Genomic DNA, 27,293 nt, shown 5'->3' on the forward strand with positions numbered 1-27,293 from the left:
TAAGGGTACCATACCAACAGATCTGACATCAGGAGGAATCTGCAGTGAGACCTTAACATTTATTCCCATTGGATAAATGATTTATTTGAAAACCTGGTGAACATTTGGCAGTATCCTTGGTTGCCTGTTACCTTTACATAATGGATTTAATAGACTTAACTAGCATTTGAATTAGCAAGATTATGCATTCCATACATCACACCTAAATTCTACACGATTGTGCAAAATGCCCTTCTAAGAATGTTTTACTCATTACACTTTATGTACAGTACACAAGAGACCATACTGAAGACCATGTTGGGTGCTGATTCAGTCTAGAGAATCAGAACATATGTCAATTGGCACAGCACATCAAAACACCACTGCTGAGGAATCAAAAATATTTCAGAAATTATGAATCATGCTGTAGGAAGGACCAGAATTTGACGATGGTAAGAGGAATGACATATTACAGTATCTGATCTGAACAGCACAAACATCATTGCTGACTTGGGGGTGTGCCACATAGGAAATTGATTCATGCCAAAGCAAAGTTATTGTTATTTGAAAAACATTCAACTTCAATAACACCTCAAAGTGTTTTATTCTTCGCCCACCATTTCAGCATGCCACATCGTACTGTAATGTCCGCAACATTAAACTTAATGTGGAGTGTCTGGGAAACAAGTCAGTTCCTGTTATTACATCATAGCAGATATTAGCTGTCATTCCTATAAGAAAGCACTGCTTGTCAAACCATAAAGCTCCTAAGTGACCTTTCAGTGGTGGAAAACATTAGTGTTACAAAGTGCCAAAGCTGCAGACTCCTTCTGTAAATGAAACACAACTGTCTCTGTACAGAAAGCACGAACACCAACAAAGACAATTTCTTTGCAAAACAAGGCATGTTTTATTAGGGGTTTTTTTTTTAATAGTCTTAGACGAAATTTTTGAATACTGTGAATTACCTGTTACTATAAAAATGAGAACAGTTTTGAAGAAACACATTCATTCATAAACCTGTGATTTGTTTTAAACCTGAAGCTAATTTTAACGGACAAACCCTGCAGCAGAAGAAACAGAAACAGCAGGGATTAGAATGAACAATTTGCTCTGTAATATCTACCAAACGTGATCAGATTGGTTTTATCAGGCATAGATCACCCAACAGTGCTGGACTTTATACATACATTGCAACAGATACCACAGTGGCTACTGTTATAAATTTTGTAATATATAACAATGTCTACATTCTGCATAATAATCTACATTTACAGTACTTTTTAATGTGTTAGTTAAAGGCTGGCAGATGGTGATGTGCTTTGCAATTTTTTCCTTAATCATGGACTTGAGAGTATTTGTCTCTCTGTGAGGTTCTGGCCACTGATTAACCAGGTTACATATTACTGCCTTCGGGAAAGTCACCACATAGTCCCAGTCATAGCCGCCACACCTTTAATTATTACAGAGTAATAAACACCACCTACAAATTTAGTCTCCTGAAATCAAGTTTTGAAATGGATTTACTTTTTGTATCATGGCAACAAAATAATTCTTCAAATTTTAAACAGTGACAGTGTTTCTGTAAAAGTAAAGCAAATTATTAACAAAATCAAAAACTTTTGCTGACAAAATGCTGAAGTCATAATACTGTTTTGCAGCTTTGTTGGTAGGCGGATTTGGATTGTTTGTGTGCCTCAGAGGTTCAGTTCAATCTTCACATCCAACTTGCTTTTATAGGGCTCGAGGACAGGTTTAACCTCTTCAGAGAGAAATCTGGTAACCTGTGAGACAAAAAGAGATGAGACACTAGTGTGAAATTAACTATTATCTTGTGTATCGTCACAGTTTCCAACAAAAACAAAGCTGTTTCAAAAAACCCCTGAAGCACTTAGTCACCCCTTTGGCCAGAAATCATGCAGGGCACAGAAGTAAACATAAAAATAGCATAGACCATCAGATGGTCAAATGCATTCCTCAGAGTAAAACGTCTGGCTAAAATCACTATCCAAGTTTAAAGAATGTCTGTTTTTGATGAAATTTTATTATTATTATTATTATTATTATGCAACAATGTGATGGTTTGGAATCTTTTTTTCCCCCCTTACCCAGAGTGACTTTAAATAAATTCATTTACTTAACAAATCTGCCTTCTTCTAGTTCTAACAACATCCTGAATAGTTTCGTATTCATTTTGTTACACTCTATACAAGTTATAATACAAAATAACATTATATCCTACCTAGTGCCTTACATAATGTAGAATACAACTTAAGATTTAGACACAAGCTGCAATAAGCAAAAAATTATAGGGTATATAAAGTCCACCATCTGTCAAAATGAGAGGAAGGTATACATAAAGACTCTTCTGCTCTGGCACCAAAGTGGTGTTATGCACTTCCCCTAGATGTCCGAGTCGCTGGCTCTCTTCAAATGATGGGTGAAGACCCTTCTTTCTGAAACACTTAAACAAGCACTTATTTTGCCTGATTGTTTCAAGTATTAAAAAAAAAATGCTATAATTCTATTTGTTTGAGGTAGGGGCATGTTGATTAATTTATTGACAGACACTCTGGATCTCTCTGGATAAGAATGTCTGCTAAATGCCATAAATGTAAATAAAGTCACAGAACACTTCATTAGGAATACTATACTACAACAGGTAAGGCATCCACTCTCTTTGTGGATTCCACAAGATAATGTAAACTTTCCTTTAAAATCCTGGTCTATGTTGATATGATTGCACCATGCAGATTCATGCAGATTGTTTACAACGCAACAGAGTGCTTTTGATTCAGACCCAGACCGGGAGCGCCACTGAAGAACACTGAACTCAATGTCAGGTTCATGAAACCAGGTATGAAGGTAAAGTGGCTGTCAAAAGTTCGAAAACACCTAGTGTCATTTTTTTTACACATGCATGTAAAATGCAAAATGCACATAAGAACTGGACAAATAATGACTGGAAGAAAGTCCTGAAGGAACTTGTATAAGGTTGAAAACATGGGAGAAGATGTTAACACCCTGCAACCACCTCAAACATGGAGGTGGCAGTTTAATACAAACACGCTGCGTGCTTTTGCTTTTTTTGTCATCAACAAAGGAATTTAGACAAAGAATATGTTTATATAATAAAGAGAGTAGGTATGAACCTGTTGTGAGGCTCGGCCAATGAATGTTTTAGGGTCCAGGAGGGCATCTAGCTGATTAATTATAGGAGCAAAGTAGGGATCAGCAGCCAATCGAACCAGGAAGTCATTATCTCCTCCTTCCTCCTTTACTACAGCTGCAGCCTGCTGAGACAACACTCTGATCTTCTCATGGCAATCCTGTGCTCATGGATGTACAAAAAAAGGATGTGGTTAACATCAAGATGTCAGATATATACCAAATATACTAAACAAAAAAGGTTGTAATTAAGGCTACACAGAGATTCATACCTGCCTGTTCCCGCCTGCTTTTACCATGGCCATGATGATGTTCTCAGTGGCCATAAAGGGCAGCTCTTGGCGAATGTGCCTCTCAATCACCTACAGAGGGCACCATATTAGATGAACAAAAAAAAAAAAAAATTATTTTATGGTACAGTGGAACCTCGGAGCTCGCGGCCTCAGCGCTCGCGACCTCGCATGCTCGCGACTTTAATTCCGACCAGCGACTCTCATTCAGATCGGCTCGTGAGCAACTGCGAGCTGCTCAAAACGCTAGTTTTAACATTTCTAATCAAGGTTTATCTCATTAAAACACACTTCAGCATACTATATAAAGTGAGTAACCATTACTGTATTTTCTGTACTGTATTGTACTGTATTTTCTGTACTTCTCTACTGCATACTTTACTGTACCTGTACTTGATTTTTTTTAATTAAGCATTGTAATTGCTGTTAATTTAAATAAAGTATTGTTAAAATAGTCTAATAATTAAGTGTTATGGAGTGAAATATTGTTATTTACTCATTTAAATCGATTTCGTATAATGTTCTTTGGGTTTTTACTGGGTTGGAAGGGGTGTATCAAAAGGTCGCGAAAATTCGGAACTCACGACCGGTCTTGGTTTCTAACCCTCGCGAGCTCCGAGGTTCCACTGTATTTAGATTATTCTGTAAGACATATATTAAACACAAACACACCTTAGGATAGACCACCAGACCCTCAGTGACATTCTGCAGGGTGCTGAGGATGATGTCAGCTGTGAGGAAGGCCTCAGGCAGAGAGATTCTCCTAAACACACATACATATTGTATTTAGCAATTTTGTAAAGATCTGCTGTGGCTACAACTAAATAAACAAGGTAAACTTTCTTTAGTAAAAAGAAAAATTAGAAGCAAATGCATTGTTTTTAAATTGAAACTAAATAATAAACTGAAAACAAAATTGCTTAGACATTTAAAACTAAGGTGTTACCTTGCATTTATTTTTCTAGTTAAGATTCCAAAAATGGCTTTGATGTCCAGTTACATTTTACATAGTTTTTGCACAGAGATTAGCCCAGATTAGATAGTATGTTCTGGAATATGGTCTGGATCAGGCTAACATTTGGCCTTGTGAAATGATTTAATATGAGACCTGTTCCTATGTAAACCTTTGTGTATATAAACCTTTGTGTGTATACACTACCTGTTTGCACTGTCATCCAGAGTCCTTTCCAGCCACTGCACAGAAGCAGTCTGGAGAGGATTAGACACCAGTGCCACCAGGTGACGAGCCAGACTACAGCAACGCTCTGCACGCATCGGGTTCCTCTTATAGGGCATTGCACTTGAACCTGGACACATCAACCAAACAGTGTGAAATATCTTTATAATAAAAATAAATACATAAATACAGTATTGTTGCTTAGATTTATAGTAGGAGTTCATCAATATGTGACACACTGATTTACTGGCCTATTTGGTCTTTCTCAAACGGTTCCTCGATCTCTTTCAGGTTCGCCAGCAGACGGATATCAGTACAAATCTACAAAAGGCACAGAATGCGTTAACACACTTTAAAGTCTACAGCAATGATACAAACTGCTGTACTGTTCTTTCAAACATACATAAAGTGTAAAAGAATAACGTTAAACAGCTTAAATGTCCAACATTACAGTTTACAGTAATTTCTGGTAGAACAGATGGACCACAGAGGGACTATTACAAGCCTAGCAAATGTCCTGTGAATAATGCAGTGGTGTATGTCACTAACCTTGTGTACAGTGGCTCCCAAACTAGCCAGCACAGTGAGACAGTCAATGTCCACTTTTCGGCTGTATGTCTGTCCAGTCACTAAATATGACCTAAAACAAGACAAATTATATACACACACACACACACACACACACACACACACACACACACACACACACACACACACATTTGTATTTTGGTTTCCGACTATTGATCCTAGCGTGACACAATGTAACTGCAACCAATCATATGTGAATTTAGTTAGGTGCATAGACTGACTGATGCACTAATGACACATGCACAGCATCACACTTACTTTTTAAATCCGGCCAACTCAGTCACCATTCTATCCAGTTCCTCCACCTGAGAAACAACAGCAACTACATAAATAAAAAAAATTATTCCAGCTTTAAAATTCCTAAAATCTTCCTAAAAGCTGATCTGCTCAAATTTTAAGCGGCCTAAACACTGGATTGGTTTTAAATGCAATTCAATTTGACTACTCAGTAATTTACAAAATAATAACACATAAGCTTAGAGAAACAAAGGGTCACAATAAGATCAAAAGAACTTCAGCATTCATGTGATTTAGATATCTTGTATCAAATCCAGTCAGCATACATTTGACACTGTAGACATCTCCTGCACCTCTACGCTCACCTTATCATGATCCCCCTGGAAGAGCTGCAGGAAACTGGCTTGGGTCCCTGTGGTACCTTTCACTCCACGGAACCGCAGATCCTCGCGAGCTCTATGAAGATTGCGCACGTCCATGACTAGGTCCTGCAGCCACAAACATGCTCGTTTGCCCACTGTAGTCAACTGAGCTGGCCTGACATAGAAATAGACAAAAAAAAGGAAGATTTAATACAAAAATCTAGTAAATTAATAAGCATGTAAATATTAGTAAGGGTTAGGAGAAACACTCACTGGTAGTGGGTGAAGCCCAGAGTTGGCAAGTCAGCATATTGTTCTGCAAATTTAGCTAATCTATCAATAACACAAGCCAACTGGAGAAAGACAGAGCAAAAAAAAGTTACAGAAGGGCCCAGGCGATATAACAGTATATCATGTATGATAAATTATTATAAATGATAAATACAAAAAAATATGTAAAATGTAAATGATGCTGTTTTTATGCAGTGCTACTGCTTGAGGGCAATATTGGTGTGCTATAGAAGTTAAAAGGTAAACAAATAAAAACCCTTCAGGTCATGTTAAAGAAATAAATAACCTTAGGTAATTGTTACAGCTCTGCTACATCAAGCAGCATCATACAACCTGGTTGTTGATTTCTTCATTGCTATTATCTAACAGTAAGGCCAATCATGTTTCATTACTAAACAGCGCTACACACCTTGGGCATTAGGATGTCGAATCCATCACGAAGCATGATCAGGTCCTAGCAAGAGAAAAGTTCCCCTTTGAATTAATTCCATCAGAGCACCGTTTCTGTATTAATGTCTTCTAAAATGTGCCAGTCTTGGGCACTTATGTTAGTACACTCCAATTTTATCCAGTAAAATCTCCTTATTATTTCTCTCTCCACAGCAGCATGTGTGAGCCTCTTCTTACTGTGTTGTCTCCCACGTAACAGGAGGTAGCACCCAGGTGGATAATGGGAGCTGCAGTGGGGCAACAGTGGGCAAAGGTGTGGACATGGGCCATGACATCATGCCGAAGCTTGCGCTCCTCTATAGCTGCCATGGCAAAGTCGATTTTCTCTATGTGAGCCTCCATCTCACTGATCTGAGCATCAGTGATAGGCAGCCCCAGCTCCTGGAGTGAAAAAGACAGATAAATACAGTCACATCATAGTGAAACAGTAACCATTATATTTATTTTACATTAATGCCACACCTGTTAATTAATAGTTCATTGAATATTATATATAAATATATATAAAATATGCCTCTATATGGTCACAACTATTGTGTGTGTGTGTCTCAAAAGGACAGGAAAAATGTACAGGAACACTCATTGACATTTGCACATTGCATATGTAGTCATTTTAAACTGCACATATGCTATATATATATATATATATATATATATATATATATATATATATATATATACATATATATATATATATATATATATATATATACACACATATATATATATATATATATATATATATATATATATATATATATATATATATATATATATATATATGTGTGTGTGTATATGTATGTGTATGTATGTATATGTATGTATATATATATATATATATATATATATATATATATATATATATATATATATATATATATATATATATATCTTATTCCATGTGCATATAACCCCCGTTAAATTATACAGTGCCTGACCAAAGTTTGAAACACCTAATCCTTAATCGTTTTTAAGTGACATATGAATGTTTCTTTAGTTTATATGCAACAAACTAGGTATGATTTTTTCAATTAAAAAACGTAAAATTATTTTTTATTATATGAAAAATGATATGAAAATTTACTTTGACCAAACAAATATATAAGTCTACAGATGTTTAAACTTTTTTTTTTTAATCCTTACACAATCTTGAAAGTTAATTTATCCAAATATTCAGCAGAAAGGTTTTGCCATGCCTCTTGAAAACTTGCCAAAGGTGTTCTGTGCTAGTTGAATATTTCTTTTTGACCTTGTGATCCAGTTCATCCTAAAGCAGTTCAATAGGATTTAAGTCCAATGATTGAGCAGGCCATTCCATGATAGATAACACACTAGCTGACTGTTTAATTTCTGCTAAATGCTTACAGATCTTGGATGTGTGAAATCAGGTGATTGTCCTGTTGTATGTTGAACTAATTTTAACTACATTTATTGCTGTAGTGTGTTGGGATAAAAAATGATTTTGGAGTCAAAGGGTATTTAATCACACCCATATCACCAATGTTTCATCAGTCATGTGTATTTCATGTGAATTAAATGTCAAGAGCCAAAATGTCCAAAGAGACTAAAGTTGTGTGGTGACCTTTGATATGGCCTCTCTTTCCATATATGGGAAAAGAAGGAAAAAGAAAAAAAAAATAAAATGCCATGGCCACAGATCAATAAATACATTACCATTTTTTTTTTTACTCTGTGAGCAAACATTTAGTCTGTTGAACTTAATAAACTGACTCTCACCTACATAAAATCTTGACTTTGTAAAAAAAAGTCAGCTGCAGCCCAATTTGGGAAAACATTTGAAAAATAAGTAGCAGCTTCATGTCTCTCATTAGAGGTCACTGACATGACAAGCATATTGTTGCATTGCTTAGAGCTTGAATTGCTATATTAGGCATAGAAATTCTGCTAATCAGACTATAAATTGGATTGTTAGTATTATAATTGCAAAACAAGTTATATTAAACTAGAACATTTTAAAAATAAAATGGCATTAGTTAAGCAGATTCAAGAGCAATGTTTTCTATTATTCTATGTATAAATTAGGGCTGCCAATTGATTAAAATATTTGGCATGATATTTATATATTGGCAAGATATAAATATTTTTATTTCACATGATTGTGATTAGTTAACTTGTGATTAATCGCATCGTAATCACACATTATTATCTGTACCAAATGTACCTTAAATTATACTTTTCAAGTTTTTATTACTCTAATCAACATGGGCATGGACAAATATGAATGATTTATGCAAATGTATGTTTATTATTAGTGAAACCAAACTCAACATAGAGCATGAAGACAAAAAATAATGTAAATATTTGTAAGTAATTATGGTGTTTTAAATTACATAAATCATCAGGACACCAAACGGAACTTTTGCTATGTTAGAATAGCCTTTATTTGTCACATATAAATTACAGCACAGTGAAATTTTGCTCTTTGCACATCCCAGCTTGCTCAGAAACTGGAGTCAGAGCGCAGGGTCAGCCATGATACGGCGCACCTGGAGCACGGAGGGTTAAGGGCCTTGCTCAAGGGCCCAAGAGTGGCAGCTTAGCGATACCGGGGCTTGAACCCCGACCTTCCGATCAGTAACCCGGCACCTTAACCACTGGAGCTACCACTCTCACGGATGTTTTTTATGTTTCCACACGGATTGTTTTATTTGCCGGATATGTGCATCATGCCGGATTTTGGTTCTTGATTTGAGACTTGGCGCATCGGTAACAAATGTTTAATCATTATACATTTTTTGCGGAACTTATTTTTTCCGTTTATATCCGAGTAAAGAAAGGATATAGTAAATACTTTATGTTGTGCTAAAGGTTTTATTTTCCCCTTTTTTACACTCATTTATTAATATTTTTAATCAAAAATGGTCAAACAAAAATGCACTCAATAAAATTAGTGCCATTAAAATGAATTTGCGTTAACGATTTGAGCCATTGGGGTGATCTGACTGAGCCTCTATTTATAGTAGTATAGGCAACTTGAGATGAACGACCTTTAAGAGTCATGAACCTCAAGTGTTGCTACACACTGTTCAATCACAACAGTTAAAAAAAATAAATAAATAAATAAATAAAATAAAATAAAAAAACGTGTCCAACCTTTTCTGATTTGGCCAAATAAATCCACAGCTTCCTCCAAGTTGTAAACTTGTTATAATCACTGAAGTTATACGCCATTTCCTTGCTGGCGTACCGGGAAACAAGCGGAGATCGGTAACGCATGAATTCTTCCAGATTCCCCTCCATCACCGTGCGTTACAGAAAGTACACTACTATATTCTTTACACGCGTCTCAATACTACTACTACTACTTCTTCTTCTTCTTCTTCTTCTTCTTCTTCCTCCTCTGGTGTTTTATGACGGTTTGGCAAACCAACGGAAAGGTGCATTACCGCCACCTACTGAACTGGAGTAGGAAGTGACCATAGATTTGGAAGAAAAAAATACATGAAAAAAAGAAGGGAAATTAAAACCTAAATTCTATATATTTTTCCTGTATTTTTAATGTTTTTAAATAATAATTATTTACACTTGTTTCCTAACAGTACTTTTAAAGAAATATTGTCAACTCCTATCCATCCTAATTCTTGTATTAATTAGAATTTATCCCCTTCATACGCAGAACACTCATTAAGAATATGCCTTACTGTTTCTAATTCTCCCACCATTTAGCTTGAAGTGTGACGTGTCGGGGGTGGGGAGGCTGGAGGCGGAGGATATTTGGATCTTAAATTCTGTAAATGAAATGTTTTAATCTTAAATAACATATTACTGCTGAATGTACTTTTCCTTTTCCTGGACCGTTTTAAAGAGAAGTTGGTCACACACATACTGTATATCAGTTGCGGGCCATGCCTTTCACACCTAGGCCTTCAGTGGTGTCCTACCTAAATCAATCCACCTCTTAATACCATCGTTTTTTGTGCTATGGAAACAATCAATATACAGAGCCGCAGTAAAAAAAACAATTGCTGCATCACAGACAGGTTTATTAATATAAAATATTGCTCACAAATTATGGGCCACTTTCTAAATAATAAAAGTATAGTGCATCTACTAATAGTTATATATAAATAAATCAGTTTTTACAGATGCAAATATGTTTAAAAAAAAGATGCATTGTGATGCAAATGCAAACTTGTATCCAATGCACACTTTTAAAAACCATTCCCATTGTTAACTGCATGTTGATGCACCGATGTGAATCTGACCATCCTTAACAGAAACTCCAAGGCTCCCTTTGTCCCTGCTCACTAGCTATTGCAAACTCTAGTGTTGAGAGTCAACACAGAAGGATTTATTTCAGAATATTCTGCACCCTTGGTTCTCAGCCTGAATGCTTCAGATAATTTTTCTCTTGTCAAATACACATTTACAAATATCTAGCCATTTAACATTTATTATAAACTCAAATAAAACTAAGCTGTATGGTGTTATTACCAAAGCTACAGCAACAACATGTCAGTTAGATCCTATTCCAACTAAACTATTAAAGGGAGTGTTACATACAGCTGGTGAGCCTCTTCTGAATATTATTAACTCCTCACTATCTTTAGGTCACGTCCCTAAATCCCTCAAGTTAGCAGTTATTAAGCCCCTCATTAAGAAACCTCAACAAGCTATCAAATTACAGACCCATTTCTAATCTCCCATTTAAGTCTAAGATTAAAAAAAAAAGACTATCTTTGCCCAGTTATGTTCCGACTTACAAGAAAACAATATTTCTGAAGAGTTCCAGTCAGGTTTTAGGCCACATCATAGCACAGAAACTGCTCTAGTTAAAATCACTAATGACCTGTTTTTAGCTTCAGACCAAGGCTACATCTCTCTGTTAGTTTTACTACATCCTAGTGCTGTATTCGACATATAGATCATGATCTTCTCCTAGATCGCTTACAAAATTACATTGGCATTCAGGGACAGGCATTAAGCTGGTTTAAATCCTACCTGTCTGATCGTTACCATTTTGTAGACTTAAATGGAGAGCTATCCAGATTAATGTAAGTAAATTATGGCGTGCCACAAGGTTCAGTTTTAGGACCATTGATTTTCACAATATACATTCTTCCCTTAGGAAATATTATTAGAAGGCATGGGATTAGCTTCCAGTTAGTTATTAAAATATATTAGTTATTTTAGACAGCAACTTGTCTTTTAAATATCATATCAACCATGTTACAAAAACAGCCTTCTCCCACCTTAGAAATATTGCTAAGCTAAGAAACAAGTTATCTATATCTGATGCAGAGAAGCTCGTCCATGACCTCCAGAATATACTATTAAAATGCATCACTTGGAGGATCTCCTGCATCATTAATAAACAAGCTACAGTTCGTCCAGAATGCAGCAGCCAGAGTTCTCACAAGGTCGAGAAAATATGATCATATAACCCCAATCTTATCATCCCTACACTGGCTACCTGTTAAGTTTCGGATCGACTACAAACTACTGCTTCTTACTTACAAAACACAAAATGGTTTAGCTCTCATGTGTCTTTCCAGCCTTCTAACACGCTACAATCCGTCACCCTACCTGAGATCTCAAAACTCTGGACTTCTAGTAGTTCCTAGAATAGCAAAGTTCACTAAAGGTGGTATAGCATTTTCACATTTCGCTTCTAAACTTTGGAATAGTCTTCCTGACAGTGTTCAGGGCTCAGACACTCTCTCCCAGTTTAAGTGCAGATTAAAAACATATCTTTTTAGCAAAGCCTACACATAACACACATCACATCATAACCTTGTGCTCCAGAACATTTGATCAAATGCACATTATCAACTTATGCTTGTTAATATCATGAACAGCAGTTACGCTAATTTTTCTTCACTGCTTCTCTCTCTCTACCCATCCCGAGGCATCCTAAAGTTGCTCCAGCCCCAGTCACGTCCCTCCTTATGAAGATTGTGGACCTTTAAAGATTTAGATGGCGACCCGCGAACCATCTAGAGACGTACCAGTGCCAGCTGGATTCCACTTCATGTGGAGTTTGGACATTGGACCTCTTTGAGTGTTTAAAGGCTCTGGCATGGAGAAACTGGTGTTGGATCTGTGATGATCGCAAATGTTGAGCTACTTTATGAGTTGCTCAGTAGCTCCTAGTTTTATAACCACAAATGACTGGAAAAGACTGTAAAAAGAACATTACTCATAACCTTACACTTCAGTGCTAATGTTATTTCTCTCTCCAGTGTTCACCCAAATTAGGATGGGTTCTGCTTTTGAGTCTGGTTCCTCTCAAGGTTTCTTCCTCATAACATCTAAGGGAGTTTTTCTTTGCCACAGTCGCCATGGCTGCATATCAGGAATAAATACACACCATTCACCATTAACTGTTAATTTCTGTAAAGCTGCTTTGAGACAATTTCCTTTGTGATAAGTGCTATAGAAATAAACTTGACTTGACATGACTTAAAATAAAATAAAAGTGATGAGTTTTGAAAAATAAAAACAAAATAATTTTGTTGCACCATCAAAACTGATAATAAAAAATATATATAATAATAATAATAATAATAATAATAATAATAATAATAATAATAATAAAACTAGCAATATTTTTAGGAAACTAATGTAACTCGACAATGTTATGACAGTAGAATAACAGAATTGATCGTTATCTTATTATAAGGGACAAGATTTTTTTTGTTTTAATTTATCAAAGCCTAAAATTACTAACATTAGTTAACATGAGATACCTCACGATTAATCACACATTTCACATTTTTTTTTTTTTTTATAAGAAAGGACATTGTAAATAAACGTGTGTTGTGTTGAAGGTTTTAATTTTGCTTCTTTAATATTTATTCATTTATATATATATATATATATATATATATATATATATATATATATATATATATATATATATATATATATACTAATCGTGCGTTAATAAAACGTGTGCCATTAAAAAGAATTTGCTTTAACGCATTATATATATATATATATATATATATATATATATATATATATATATATATATATATATATATGTGTGTGTGTGTGTGTAAATAAAATTATATATATATATATATATATATATATATATATATATATATATATATATATATATATATATATATATATAAATGTGTAAATAAAAAATAAAATTGTATGCCAATTATGATGGGAATCACATACACGCACGCAATACTTACAAAGGAATGCGCGCACATTCACATTCGCAGATAAACGCGCGGGCGCGCGCCCGCTATCACGCACGCAGGGTTCGCATCTTTCCAGGTTGGTCGATTCATCGAAGTTACGAATATTCGATTACATCGTGAACAATATATAGTTATAAAGCCTAATTAGTTGTATATAATAACAAGTAATTAAAGCAGTAAATGTACTACCCATGTGTCACTAAATTATCTTTTATTTATTTTTTCATTTAATTATTGTCACCCTGTCCCTTTATTTATCAGATCAGTAGCATGTGATTGCCCCACCAGAGCCAGTTGTACAGAAACGTGGGGCGGGATTACTGCTCGAGAGGAAGAAGAGAATACGAAGGGAGACAGAAAGGGGTTAGGAGGGGGGACACAGAGGAGCTACAACTCAGCACAAGATGGCTTCGGTTCCCTTCAGCCCAGCTCCTGGTAAGTGGCTACATAAAAACTATCCTTCCTAATGTGTGTGCATGTCTGGTACACAAATGGCACTGCCACCATGTGCACGTCCTCTACCTCAAGGGGGTTTGTCTGGCATGCTGTTTCTCAGAGAAGAAATCGTTTTGCGATCACTGTAGCTCTAGCATTCTTAAGGGTTCTTTCCCTTGTCCTACTGAGGGAACCTGATAACAGAGGGCTGGTATTTCACAAATGGTTTTCAACCAGAACATATTTTTAAAGGTAGAACTATTAAAACCATTCAAAAACAATATTGAGAAATCTTCTTCTGAAGCTGTAGTTATGATCTGTTCGGATGTTTTTTGTAATCCAGATCAGTGGGAAAGTACCTTTCATTATTCACTAGTCTGGAATTGAATTTGAACTGTACAGCACTAAACAAATCTTTAGGGAAATGGGTTACAATGGCAGAAGACAAAATTGGGTCTTATTGAACAGGAATCTGATGCTGTAGTGGACATAGAATGATCAAAACTGGGCTGTAGAAGATGGGAAAAGACCAGGTGATGTTTTTAAACTGTTCTCTGTAAACCCAAAGTGTGTTATGTGTGAAATTACCAAGAGAACAGAAGTCTTTCACATACTAAACCCACTTTATTTTCAAGGATGACAAAGCATAATTTATCCCAATATAGTGTGCTTTTGTTTTCGAAAAGTTATTCATATCAATTTAGTGTAGCAGCACAACGACAAAATGTGAACTGTCACTTGTTACCACTTATATTATCTTGTTTCCTTTTGAGATTTTCTCATGATAGCAAGAACATACTTGGAATCAGCTCTTACATACCAGATGAATGATTAAACTGCATATGTTTTCTGCACACATTTCCATCATCATTGTGTGTCTTTATATGGTTGCCCCTTGGTTTGTTTTGTGTCTCACAATTGCGAATTGTGGTTTGGTTTTTGCTGGCCTTCACTCTCCTTGATTTTTTCCCCCCACTTCTCCTAGGAGAGTCACCCTGTTTGCCAAAGAGGCATATACTTTTGCTGGGGTATCGTGGCTCAGGCAAGACCTCATCCTGTGCCACGATGACTGGCCAAGAGGACCTACAAGCCAGACCACACACTGAAGAATCTGTTCTTTGCACAAAGACATTTGACAACAGGCTCCTTCTTGTGGTGGACACTCCTGGATGGAACATGGATGATGAAGGTGCAGCAGGAGAAAAGCTGGACAGCCAGCACACCACAGTGGCCCACATCAGGCACCTGTGTTATCCCGGCATTCATGCTGTGCTACTGGTGGTGCCAATCGGAGAGCCGTTTACTGAACACCACAAAAAAGACATGGTGAAGCGTGTGGAGGCATTTGGGTTAGACGTATGGAAATTTTCTTTAGTATTGTTCACAAAGGCAGACAGGCTCTGGGGCAATGGTGTAGAAGAGTTTATTACAGATGGAGGAAAGCCACTTCAGAGACTGGTGGAGAGGTGTGGGAACCGATACCATGCGCTGGACAACACCTGCCCTGACAATAGCACACAGGTTAATGAGCTTGTGCAAAAGTTGGAAGAGATAGTGCAGGAAAATGAGGGATCCTTCTTTGCATTGAATGAAAGAGTTGAGACCCCTTCAAGTGAATGCATGCGGCAAGGAGAAGCAGAAGAGCGAACGATCACAGGTGATACAGAGATGACATCACCAATGTTTAGATCACCACCGCGAGGTGAGTTCTTCTCACAGTTCTCTGTTCTATATTTGTGAAAAAGCTTAACAGTTATAGGAGTCACCTCAAAACTACCGTAATTTCCGGACTATAAAGCGCACCCATATATAAGCCACTGAATTTTACAAATATTTTTATTTTGAACATAAATTAGTGTCTACACTGAAACTAATGAACTTTACACAGGCTTTAACGAAAGACATGTTACACATGGTGTAACGGGTGAAATATGTTAAGCTACCTTTAGGAGCATATCTGTATTGTGGGAATAGCATTCCACTGCATTTTTTCCGGTATTACTGCGTGTGTGCAAGACCGAGGATTATGTCCTCATTATTTTCTGATGCTCATTTCTAAGTTTCTTTGACTAACCCATAATGCTGTTGCCAAGAAAAATAAAAAAGCACGAGTTTTGGAAACCTGTCTGTGCTTATATGATTTCTGTTGCAACTGGAGTTAGCGAGCTCTCCCTTAACCAGACTCAACAAGTTACAACGGCTTGTATCTAAACAGTAGCCTACAAAGAATGTCATTGTTCACTGTCTTCCTCCTTCCTTTCACAACTATTTCTCTCTGGAGTTTATCTTTTGGCATCGTCGTGCGTTTAAAAAAAACCTTTTTTCTCCCGATGCCGTGCAGCTCAGAACACAGGTGAGGTGCGTTTTTTTGTTTCCGTTCGGAAATTTCATTGGTCTAGGGTTCAGTTTTTTGGCTTGAAGTTTGTGAAACCGGGAAAAACATATGAAAACTTCATAAATAAGCCGCTTCATTGTTTAAGCCGCAGGGTTTAAAACATAGGAAAAAAGTAGCGGCTTATAGTCCGAAAAATATGGTAGTTTTATTCTGCTTTTTTTTTTCAGTAGCACGCAATGAATGAAATTCACCCAGTAGAAAAGATCATTTGTAAATTGGGGATTGTGATTGGCAGGAATTTCCTTCTTTTAGTTCTGCTGATTTTATCTACATGACATTTGACCTGTATGTGGATCTATTTGTCCCTCCTTCTCTTGCCCTCAGAGTTGCGCCTGCTGTTAGTGGGATGGCAAGGCTCTGGCAAAAGTTCAGCAGGAAACATGATCTTGGGTGGACGCAAGTTTGAATCAGGTTGTCATACTGAAGTCTCTTTGCGCCGCCAGGCCCACGTTAATGGGCGCCGTGTGACAATAGTAGACACACCAGGCTGGGACTGGTTTTCTGTGCATCGCACTCCTCGTCACATCAAAAAGGAAATCAAAGGAGGAGCGAGGCTGCTTTACCCTGGACCACATGCTCTACTGCTGGTCATCCCTGTCATCTCAACCCTCACTTCCAGGAAAAGACGGGCCCTGGAGAGCCACCTGGAGTTGTTTGGTGAGGACGCTTCGCTCCACACCATGGTACTGTTCTCCTGTGGTGATTGGCTAGGCTGCACACCAATCGAGGAGCATCTCCAAAAGGATGGTGGGCAATTGTTGAGTCTGATGGAGCACTGCCTAAACTACTACCATGTGTTGGATAGCACCAATGCAAACAGGGGTCAAGAACAGGTGGGTGAGCTTCTGCTCAAAGTGGAAGAAATGGTGGCACAGAATGAAGAACAACCGTTCTTGCCTGTCAAATGTGAGTACTTTTGAGTTTTTAAATGATGTAATTTAGTATTTTCCAAGTGAATAATCCCAGGTCATATTTCTTTTTTGCCTCACCACCACTCAAACGTGCTACAGTTTTATAGAACATATTATCTTTGGTATAATCTGTGGCATATTACATATACATAACAATGTGTGCTACATCCCAAGACATTTGTGAATTTTGTTTGTGCACTTCCCCTTTTAACCTCTAGTGACCCAAAACAAATTCATAGAAAGTATTTTAAAAAAAGAAAGAAAATAACAATAAATAACTAAAAATTATTTAACTGTTTAAAAAGTTGTTGATTCACTTTTAATAAAAGCATCTCTAAATATAGTGTAGGCTGTTAGACAAATCGCAGGATTATACTAATGTGCTCATTAATCGCTTATATTCAACAAAAGCATTTGTATGGCAGTTGCTCCATATCATTGTTCCACATCAGTGTTAATAGTAATAATAGAAATCATATAATTGATTGATACAGTGACATTAATTTTTCCGAGGGGGTTTCCTTACATGACATTTATGGAAGGAGTCTCAGCGCTTTGTAACAGTGACTGCATATTCTTAGAGCTTTGCAACCTGTATCATGGTTTAATTAGCAAGTTAATTGAATAGGACAGCTATGGGGAGGTTTGTCTATTCTGGCAAGTTACAGGACAAAAGAAACACTGCCAGCATCTTCACCTGTTTTATTTTACTATTCATATCATATCGAGTTTGGTTTCTTTGCATTTAAAACTTAATAAATACCAATTTCAATAAATTAAATACCTAAAACTTACAACATTAATTTTATTCTATTTTGCAGTGTATGAAGAACAGGACGATGAAGCATCATGTGAGAAATGCTCTCTGCAATAAGAAACCAAAAGACCAGCCCTGTTGAACCACAAAATGTGCACACTGCTAATTACCTGATTACCTTCATATTCAAGTAGGATTTATTTTGCATTAGGAATATGATAAGCATTAGGAATATGATATTTTGCTGCAATTATTTAGTACAAAATAAAAAAGTCAATTTAAAGACAGGGTCAATAATATGGTCATAAGGGTTTAAGAAGATACTTGAATTAGTAGAATTATGTACTTGAGAGAGGTGCGCTTTTAAATTACATTTTTTAAAATACATAATACTCTCATTATTACGTATCCAAAGCACTTTATTTTTCTGTATTGTAAGTGTATAAAATCAAGAGACAAGATGCATGTTTTGGCAGTTTACTGACAACATGCTTCATCATTGCCATTGTGTCTTACAGCACATTCTTTTAGAAGAAAAGTTTCGAAATGAATTTTGTGACATGAGTATAAATACTGCACTGTTTGTAATTTTCGTTAAAACTCATTATTAAACTGAAATAGTGGTAGGGCATATGAAGGAAAGAAATATATTGCTACTGTGACAAAGCTCAAAACCTGAATATGCAGTAGCATTGTAATAAATATCAGGGCATTGTGTGCCTCACAGCAATCATCACTGTTAGTCTTCGTACGGCAGTTATCCAGCCTAAAATTCAGCACTTATATTTAGGTGTCAAACCTAATAACATTTTGCTACAGCATATTTTTGCACGCACTATTTAAAAAGAAATAAAGTTGACACTTTACAAGAGCCTACACTGTATGATTATTGTTTTCTTTCCTCCAGATATCTGTTGCAGTATATTATGTGTAGTATGATAAATCGACTTGAACAAATTGCTCTGTATATCTATAGGTCTTGAAAGGAAAAAACAACAGGTAGACCACCAAGATATTTATGGGAGGAAAAAAACAATGTCTTTTAAAGCTGGGAATTAGGTAATATACAATAACACTATAATCAATATCAAGGCATAGCGTGCTTCCCAGCAGCTATCATTGTTAGTCTAAGTTGTGCAGTTTGTTTTATGCTATAAAACACCTTGTAATTTAAAACAAAAAAGTACCATGGGGAATTTTTTAACACGATATGACGGTTCATATCGAAAGGCAGGTCAAGGTTTCAAAATGAGCTGTACTTGTAGATCATCAGAGAAATATGTGGTGGATGGAAATGTAAGCTTTTAAAGTATGTCAGTGGAAAAGTTTTCACTAAACTGGCTCCTACTGATCGTGTTTACCAGGGTTTCCAAGTAAACTATAAAGCAAAACCAATGTTTTTTTAGGCAAATTTAACAGAATTGGAATCCACCAACCAACTTGATATTAATCATGAGTGGGCAATTAAATTATTAACATGTTTAAAGAATTTAAAATCTCAATAACTTCTTGTTATCCACTCATAAGCAAAATTCATTATACACAAGCTTGTATAATTTAGCATTGATATCTCAAGGTCCAAGCCAGGGTAAACTATTAAAGATATAAAAAAATATTTTTCAGCAAAAGAACACCATAGAGTCTAAAAAATGGAGAAATCAATTCAAGCTTTTTCAGAATGTATAAATAAATATTTGAAAGAAGTCACAAACAAAAGAACTTTTTTTATTCTCATTTAACAAAACCTGTAAGGTATTTTTCCCACAACAGCATTTTCATAATGCACTTACTCAGTCATTGCAGAGCACACACTTCCAAACACAGACTCATTTGTTCACACTAACTCAGTTTTATGAGCATAGACATGTTAAACAAAAATCCGTTTGTTGTAGAACTTCATCCGTTTTTAGAATCCATTCACAGCATACATTAGTCACCTCATGTGCTCACACTTGCATCAACATTCCAGGTTTCATTAATCTTTCTACAAAAGTCAACATCAGTGCAGGTGTCCATCTGTCTCACTAGAAGAAAAGGTAAAACTTGTGGAGTATCGTCATTGTAGAATGCAAATTAAAAAGCATGAACTAGCGCTAATTTCATAGAAACAGTGGTCGCCTGTAACGATGGAATACCTTTTTTTAGGAGAGCAAAGTCAAATTATTTTTATTTATATATACAGGTGTCATCAAGTAATTATCATGTAATTCAAATGTAAAGTTTGCTGTTAGAGCAGACAATGAGTGTTGTGCCATTTTGTTACATCTCAAAGAATTATGATATACAAAAATAAGTGCAGATTTAGAAATATTGTGGGCCTAAGTAAAGCCATGGTGAGGGATAAGGTTGGTTGTTTTTTTTTCTTTTTATGAAATCAGACAGCAAGCCCATTTTAGATATTTGTAAAAAAAATTGTATACATTAAACAAAACGCATCCATAACAAAACGCACTGAAGCTCATGTCTATCTCCTTTCAAGCAAAGAGGTGATGGGCCACAACTGCTATACTAAAACTAATTGATTAAAGCTCTATAGTTATTTGGTTTTTGCCATGCTGTGTGAAAAGACATGAGACGCAGAGCATCTCTGTCTTTTTTCTGGCTGGCTGTACTCATGATCTGGCCCTGAGGTCGTCTTGCTTTGTCTGCCCACTGTTAGCCGTCGTCTCCCGCCAAGCGTGGACCTCCTCCTAGCCACTGGTGTGGACTGGGCAGTAACTAAGAGTCCAGCACACTGAGAACCCCTCCGCATCGTTTTAGCCCTTTTCTTCATTAGGAGACAGCTGTAGCGACCAAAGGCATGCATGGCTGATGCTAGCTTGATAGGGTTGTGCTGGACCCGTTCAATTCCATTAATAAAGTCCTGTGTTGCAGACCACACGCCTGGCTGTTTCTCAATGATGTCACACAGATCAGATAAGCATGACTTCAGCTTGTCTGTGGGATTGTCCTCCTCTGAAACTGCAAATGAAACTACTTTGATTAACAAACAAACAAAAAAAAAAAAACACAAACAGAACTGCAATTTTATATTTCTAGAATATCTGACCTTCTGTGGTGACAATCTCATGTTCCATGATGCATGTCTGCCCCATCGGATCAGCCGTTACCCAAGTTGTCGTTGTGTCTTGGGTGGGAAGAATTGAGCAGGATGGACTGGATTCTCTGAGAGACTTAGTAACTTGGTGGTACAGTCTGCAAGAAGGCAAAAATAAACAGTTAATAAACTCCATGGTTAAAACATAGAATATTTTTTGCTAGAGGGAACAGCTGGGTCTATAAAAGTTATATAACTAGAAAATATCATGTATATTAAAGTACATTTACAGAACTTAATTATTGACCACAGACATAAACAAGCAAACATTCTTAACTATGAGACTTTATTATATGTTCTTGTGGACTTGCAAATAACCCTAAAAAAGTTGTAAGATGTTACCAGATCAAAGTAGTTACCTGTAACAGAACTGAATGTCAGGACAAATGGATCGGTCTGCTGATGCATATGCAAAATCCTCCCCGAGTTCAAGCTGGAGGTCGTATTTTAAAACGTCCAGGGCTGTAGATGGTGAATGACCAGCTTCAAAAAGCTTCTTTAGCTTTTGTATGGCTTCAGGTCCAACATCCTTGTACCTCAATGCATCTGGTACGTGCAAGTTATGGTTGTGCTCATTGGTGATGTGCACAAGTGTCGGGAAAGCTGGCATGTGAGGATCTGTGCTCCTAACCACAAACAAGAAGTCACATAAAATTTCTTTACAGTGTAATAGCAACAGTGCGATTTTGTGGAATACGTACCGACACTGCCTTCCATTGCTTCCCTGTGGGCGATGGAGAGTTATGCTCATCTTTGCAGGACAGTTTGTGTTTTTGGTCCGTCTCCCAGATGGTTCCATGGTGTTCCTTGGTTTTGTGTTGTGATGGCATCTGTAGTCCACCTGAATAACACATTTGCCATACAATAATAAACTTTCATAATAAACAAACAATCTCACTATATGCCAAAAAAGCGTTTTGAAGATTAGTCAGGTCACATATGACCTACTTCAACACTCACATTTTGTGGGCAAACACGCATTCTAAGAAACATTTGTAAAACCACAGAACTGAATCTCCATAACCAGGAAAATTTGGTGTGCAATCTCACACTATTTGGCCATCATTGTCTGCACCAAAACACTAATTCTGAGCTTCTCTGCTCTTTTTTGTGTGACCACAACAAATATCTTCATCTTGCTTGGTCTATGCGTGAAACTGTGTACAAAAATAGGAATAGATTTTTTAAAAAATGGGATAATATATGGGTTTTATGGTATTGGTGTCAACCTTGCTTGCAGCTTATAGTATCTCCATGGCTTTTTTTTTAACGGCAGCAAAAGATGACCCAAAACTTGAGTGCAATACAAATCAATGTACATAAGGCAAAAAACACCTTAAAAATAACTCTCTGTCCCTTAGGTGGTCTGGTTCGATCAATCCTCCAGGTGATGGTCGAGTCCTTCACCCATTGCTGCACTTCTTCAACAGTAGATATAGACATTCTCAGGGTGGCAGAAAAATCTACATGGTCCTGAGTCTGCCTTATGGTCGTGTAGTCACAGACATGATATTCATGATTGCATGGAAGCCAGTCCTAATGAAGACAAGAATCATTAGTTACATGACTCAAACACTTCATCTCTAGGTCAGACAAGTTTTGATTTTAGTTTCTCAAAAAAAAAAAAAATAAAAAAAAAAAAAAATAAAAAAAACTTATAGTCTAAAAGTTGGACTCACTATTAATGCTGGGTACAATGAGAGGTTGATCTCTGGATTGACGCAGTGAAAGCGTTCCTTATTGGACATACGAGGTTTAAGTTTGCCTGAGGAAAGGCTTTGGCGTTCCAGCCTGTGAAAGATACACACAAGACTTCAACCATATATACCACCAGGCAAACATTTACAGTGTACAGTTACTGTGTCAGAAGAAGCGATTACATTTAAAAAAAAATATGAAAGAGGCTGAAGATTTAAAAACCAAACAACAACAAAAAAAAGACTGTATAGCTTTTCATTTGCAATTCCATTTTCACCGATCAGACCGGGTTTAAGCCCCAGCACTGTCAATGTGTCACAGCGGTGCCCTTGAGCAAGGCCCTTAACTATCTTTACTCAAGGGGCACAGTATCATGGTTGACTCTGTGCTCTGAATCAGCTTACTAACAAGCTAGGATAAGCAAGGAAAAAATGTCACTATGTTGTAATGTACATAGTACATATGTACATAGTACATATGTACATAGTGACATTTTTTCCATTTTTTACTATGTTGTAATGTACATAACACTTATTTTTAAAAAGAAGGAGGTTCATAGGGTGACGTATAAGAGTGGAGGAAGGTGCACACAGGTGGACTATGTGCTATGCAGGAGATGCAACCTGAAGGAGATTGGCGACTGTAAGGTGTTGGCAGGGGACAGTGTAGCTAGACAGCATAGGATGGTGGTCTGTAGGATGGTTTTGGAGGCGAGGATGAAGAGGAGGAGAGTGAGGACTGAAAGAAGAATAAGATGGTGGAAACTGAAGGAGGAAGAGTGTAGTGTGAGGTTCAGGGAAGAGGTCAGAGAGGCTCAGTGGTGTTAAGGAGGTGTTGGATGATTGGGCAACTACTGCAGGAGTGATGAGGAGGCAGCTAGAAAAGTACTTGGTGTGACATCTGGAAATAGAAAGGAAGACAAGGAGACGTGGTGGTGGAATGAGGAAGTGCAGGAGAGCATAAGGAGAAAGAGGTTGGCAAAACAGAAGTGGGATAGACAGAGGGATGAGAAAAGTAGGCAGGAGTACAAGGAGATGCGGCAGCAGGTTAAGAGGATGTGGCGAAAGCCAAGGAAAAGGCATATGAGGAGCTGTATGAGAGGTTGGACACTAAGGAAGGAGAAAAGGATTTGTACCGATTGGCCAGGCAGAGGGACCGAGCTGGAAAGGATGTACTGCAAGTTAGAGCAGTAAAGGATGGAGAGGAAATGTGTTGACTAGTGAGGAGAGTGTGTTGAGAAGGTGGAGGGAGTATTTTGAGCAGCTGATGAATGAGGAAAATCAGAGAGAGAAGGTTGGATGATGTGGAGATGGTGAAGCAGGATGTAGATAAGATTAGTAAGGAGGAAGTGAGAGCAGCGATTAAGAGGATGAAGAGTGGAAAGTCGGTTGGACCAGATGACATACCGGTGGAAGCGTGGAGATGTTTAGGAGAGATGGCAGTGGGGTTTTGACCAGATTGTTTAACAGGATTTTGGAAGGTGAGAAGATGCCTGAGGAATGGAGAAAGAGTGTGCTGGTACCGATCTTTAAGCATAAAGGAGATGTGCAGACCTGCAGTAACTACAGGGGTATTAAGTTGATCAGTCACACCATGAAGTTATGGGAAAGAGTAGTGGAAGCCAGGCTGAGAGAAGAGGTGACCATCTGTGAGCAACAGTATGGTTTCATGCCGAGGAAGAGCACCACAGATGCCATATTTGCTTTGAGAATGTTGATGGAGAAGTATAGAGAAGGACAGAAGGAATTGCATTGTGTATTTGTGGATTTAGAGAAGGCGTCGACAGGGTGCCAAGAGAGGAGTTGTGGTACTGTATGAGGAAGTCAGGTGTGTCGGAGAAGTATGTAAGGGTGGTGCAGGACATGTATGAGGACAGTGTGACGGCAGTGAAGTGTGCAGTAGGTACGACAGACTGGTTTAGAGTGAAGGTTGGACTGCATCAAGGATCGGCCCTGAGCCCTTTCCTGTTTGCAGTGGTGATGGACAGGTTGACGGACGAGGTCAGACAGGAGTCTCCCTGGACTATGATGTTTGCGGATGATATTGTGATTTGTTGTGAGAGTAGGGAGCAGGTTGAGAAGAGCCTGGAGAGGTGGAGATATGCACTGGAGAGAAGGGAATGAAACTCAGTAGGAGTAAGACAGAGTACATGTGTGTGAATGAGAGGGAGGGCAGTGGAGTGGTGCGGTTGCAGGGAGAAGAGCTTCAGAAGGTGGAGGAATTCAGGTACCTGGGTTCAACAGTGCAAAGTAATGGAGAGTGTGTTAGAGAAGTGAAGAAAAGAGTGCAGGCAGGGTGGAGTGGGTGGAGAAGAGTGACAGGCGTGATTTGTGATAGTAGGGTATCTGCAAAATTGAAAGGGAAAGTTTATAGGACTGTGGTGAGACCTGCGATGTTGTATGGTTTAGAGACAGTGGCATTGAGTAAAAGACAGGAGGTGGAGCTGGAGGTAGCAGAGCTAAAGTTGTTGAGGTTTTCGTTGGGAGTGACGAGGATGGACAAGATTAGAAATGAGTTTATTAGAGGGACAGCGCATGTAGGATGTTTTGGTGACAAGGTGAGGGAGGCGAGATTGAGATGGTTTGGACATGTGCAGAGGAGGGACATAAATTATATTGGTAGAAGAATGCTGAGGATGGAGCCACCAGGTAGGAGGAAAAGAGGAAGGCCAAAAAGGAGGTTCATGGATGTGGTGAGGGAAGACATGCAGGTAGTTGGTGTAAAAGAGGCAGATGTAGAGGACAGGGTGGTGTGGAGACGGATGATCCGCTGTGGCGACCCCTAATGGGAGCAGCCGAAAGAAGAAGAAGATGTTGTAATGTACATCTGACAAATAACATCTCTTTTTTACTTACTTAATATGAAAAAAATTACAATACAATAAAGTGGGAACTTATTTCTATGGGAACTGATGCTGTCAGGATTTTCATCCCTCTCTTATCAGAAACTCCAGAGTATGACGTAGTGTAGTAGTGTGTCATGAACGTGAAATCGAATGGAACCCCATAATTCATTTCACTTCTACACAAAATCAGCATTAAAATGTGTTCACAGTATAGTGAACCACAGAACAGCCTGAGTTGTGTACACTTTACAGCGTTTCAAGCCTAGCCCGTGATCAACAACTTCTCTTTAGAAACAAGCACAAGTTGTCACTCTCACTGGGATAAAGAAAGGCGTTAAAGTCGTGGTCTGGCTCCTGCTGGTCCTCTGGCTATTCTGATGGAAATGCAGTCCCCGGGTTTCTGTACTTGCGATGGCGGCCATTGAAAGCGGAAACACAGACTGCGTATATATTACACAAATATTGTCTCAAAAACCAGATATTCCCTAAGTCATAAAATCTACAAACTGACAAATTTGTGACAAATAACACATAGTGAAGCGCCCACACACCCTCACGAAGAGGAACTGATTCAGACCCAAAACGCGGGTTCAACTGCTAACTTAGCCTATTTGCTAAACTTAGGATGGTAAAAATCATTCACTTCGATATTTTATTTATAGAAAACACCTCTCTACTGACGTCTAATAATTATGAGTAAAATTATAACACGCAGTATTGAGAAATTAATTCAATGCTAAAACAATGTACACAGCTAGCATGGTTGCTCGCTAAGCAGGGCCTACTACTTAACTAGGAAATATTAATCCTTTAAAATTACTTTTCACACTTTTGAACCCATAAAAATAAAGCAGAAAGAAACATTAATTAATAAAGATATACTTACACCATCTTACTGTGTGTGTATAGTAGCTAGTGTTGTCCGTTGTTGCACTCGGCTCGAGTTTGCTGTTTGTAGCTAAAGCGCAAAACATTCACAGGCCATTGCTCCGGGCGGGTGGCATACAGAAGAGTGACCGGTGTAACGAAAATAGCTGACGCTGAGGAAAAAGATTACGCTTAAACACGCATGCGCAGAGATGTAATCGTATGCAGCGTGTAAACGTATAATCTCACAGAATCTCGACACAAATGTTGATACTCTCGCGATACCTTTGTCAGCATTATAATCGGAATCAGCTCTATTGGCCAAGTAGGCCTGAACATACAAGGAATTTGTTTCGGTAAACCAACAGTGCATTGTTAACTTGCACCACTGAGCATTGTGAAACTAAATATAAACTAATACGTACGTGTTTACAACGAGAACTAGATGATCAAGTAAAGAAGACATTTGCTTGAGACAGAAAGTGACATTACAGTGCAGTGATTTTCCAGCTGGTTAAAGAAGCATATTGCACATGGACTGATATATCAATACAAAGATTAATAC

At 37.6% G+C, this 27,293-nt stretch overlaps 3 protein-coding genes across 3 annotated transcripts; 1 reads left to right on the forward strand and 2 right to left on the reverse strand.

Annotated features, from left to right (window-relative positions):
* Positions 1-1,417: 1,417 nt before the first annotated feature.
* adsl (adenylosuccinate lyase) lies at positions 1,418-9,895 on the reverse strand. The gene is made up of 13 exons (XM_046866862.1): positions 9,657-9,895; positions 6,720-6,923; positions 6,502-6,546; positions 6,075-6,154; positions 5,805-5,976; positions 5,461-5,507; positions 5,164-5,254; positions 4,866-4,935; positions 4,597-4,744; positions 4,110-4,200; positions 3,420-3,509; positions 3,132-3,308; positions 1,418-1,763 (listed from the first exon to the last, which is right to left on the reverse strand). The coding sequence occupies exons 1-13, from the start codon at positions 9,801-9,803 to the stop codon at positions 1,677-1,679; spliced, it is 1,449 nt and encodes a 482-aa protein (XP_046722818.1). The 5' UTR covers positions 9,804-9,895; the 3' UTR covers positions 1,418-1,676.
* Positions 9,896-13,992: 4,097 nt separating this feature from the next.
* Positions 13,993-19,092, forward strand: si:dkey-110g7.8 (GTPase IMAP family member 8). The gene is made up of 4 exons (XM_046866565.1): positions 13,993-14,158; positions 15,144-15,860; positions 16,878-17,459; positions 18,286-19,092. Exons 1-4 carry the CDS (start codon positions 14,128-14,130, stop codon positions 18,336-18,338), a joined length of 1,383 nt encoding a protein of 460 aa, XP_046722521.1. The 5' UTR covers positions 13,993-14,127; the 3' UTR covers positions 18,339-19,092.
* An 833-nt stretch (positions 19,093-19,925) lies between these two features.
* On the reverse strand, positions 19,926-26,910 carry si:dkey-75a21.2 (uncharacterized protein LOC794385 homolog). Its single transcript, XM_046866566.1, has 7 exons — positions 26,748-26,910; positions 22,998-23,109; positions 22,654-22,854; positions 22,020-22,159; positions 21,678-21,944; positions 21,271-21,416; positions 19,926-21,182 (listed from the first exon to the last, which is right to left on the reverse strand). The coding sequence occupies exons 1-7, from the start codon at positions 26,750-26,752 to the stop codon at positions 20,758-20,760; spliced, it is 1,296 nt and encodes a 431-aa protein (XP_046722522.1). The 5' UTR covers positions 26,753-26,910; the 3' UTR covers positions 19,926-20,757.
* Positions 26,911-27,293: the final 383 nt, after the last annotated feature.

This window comes from Silurus meridionalis, chromosome 14, assembly GCF_014805685.1.
Source record: "Silurus meridionalis isolate SWU-2019-XX chromosome 14, ASM1480568v1, whole genome shotgun sequence".
NCBI lineage: Eukaryota > Metazoa > Chordata > Actinopteri > Siluriformes > Siluridae > Silurus > Silurus meridionalis.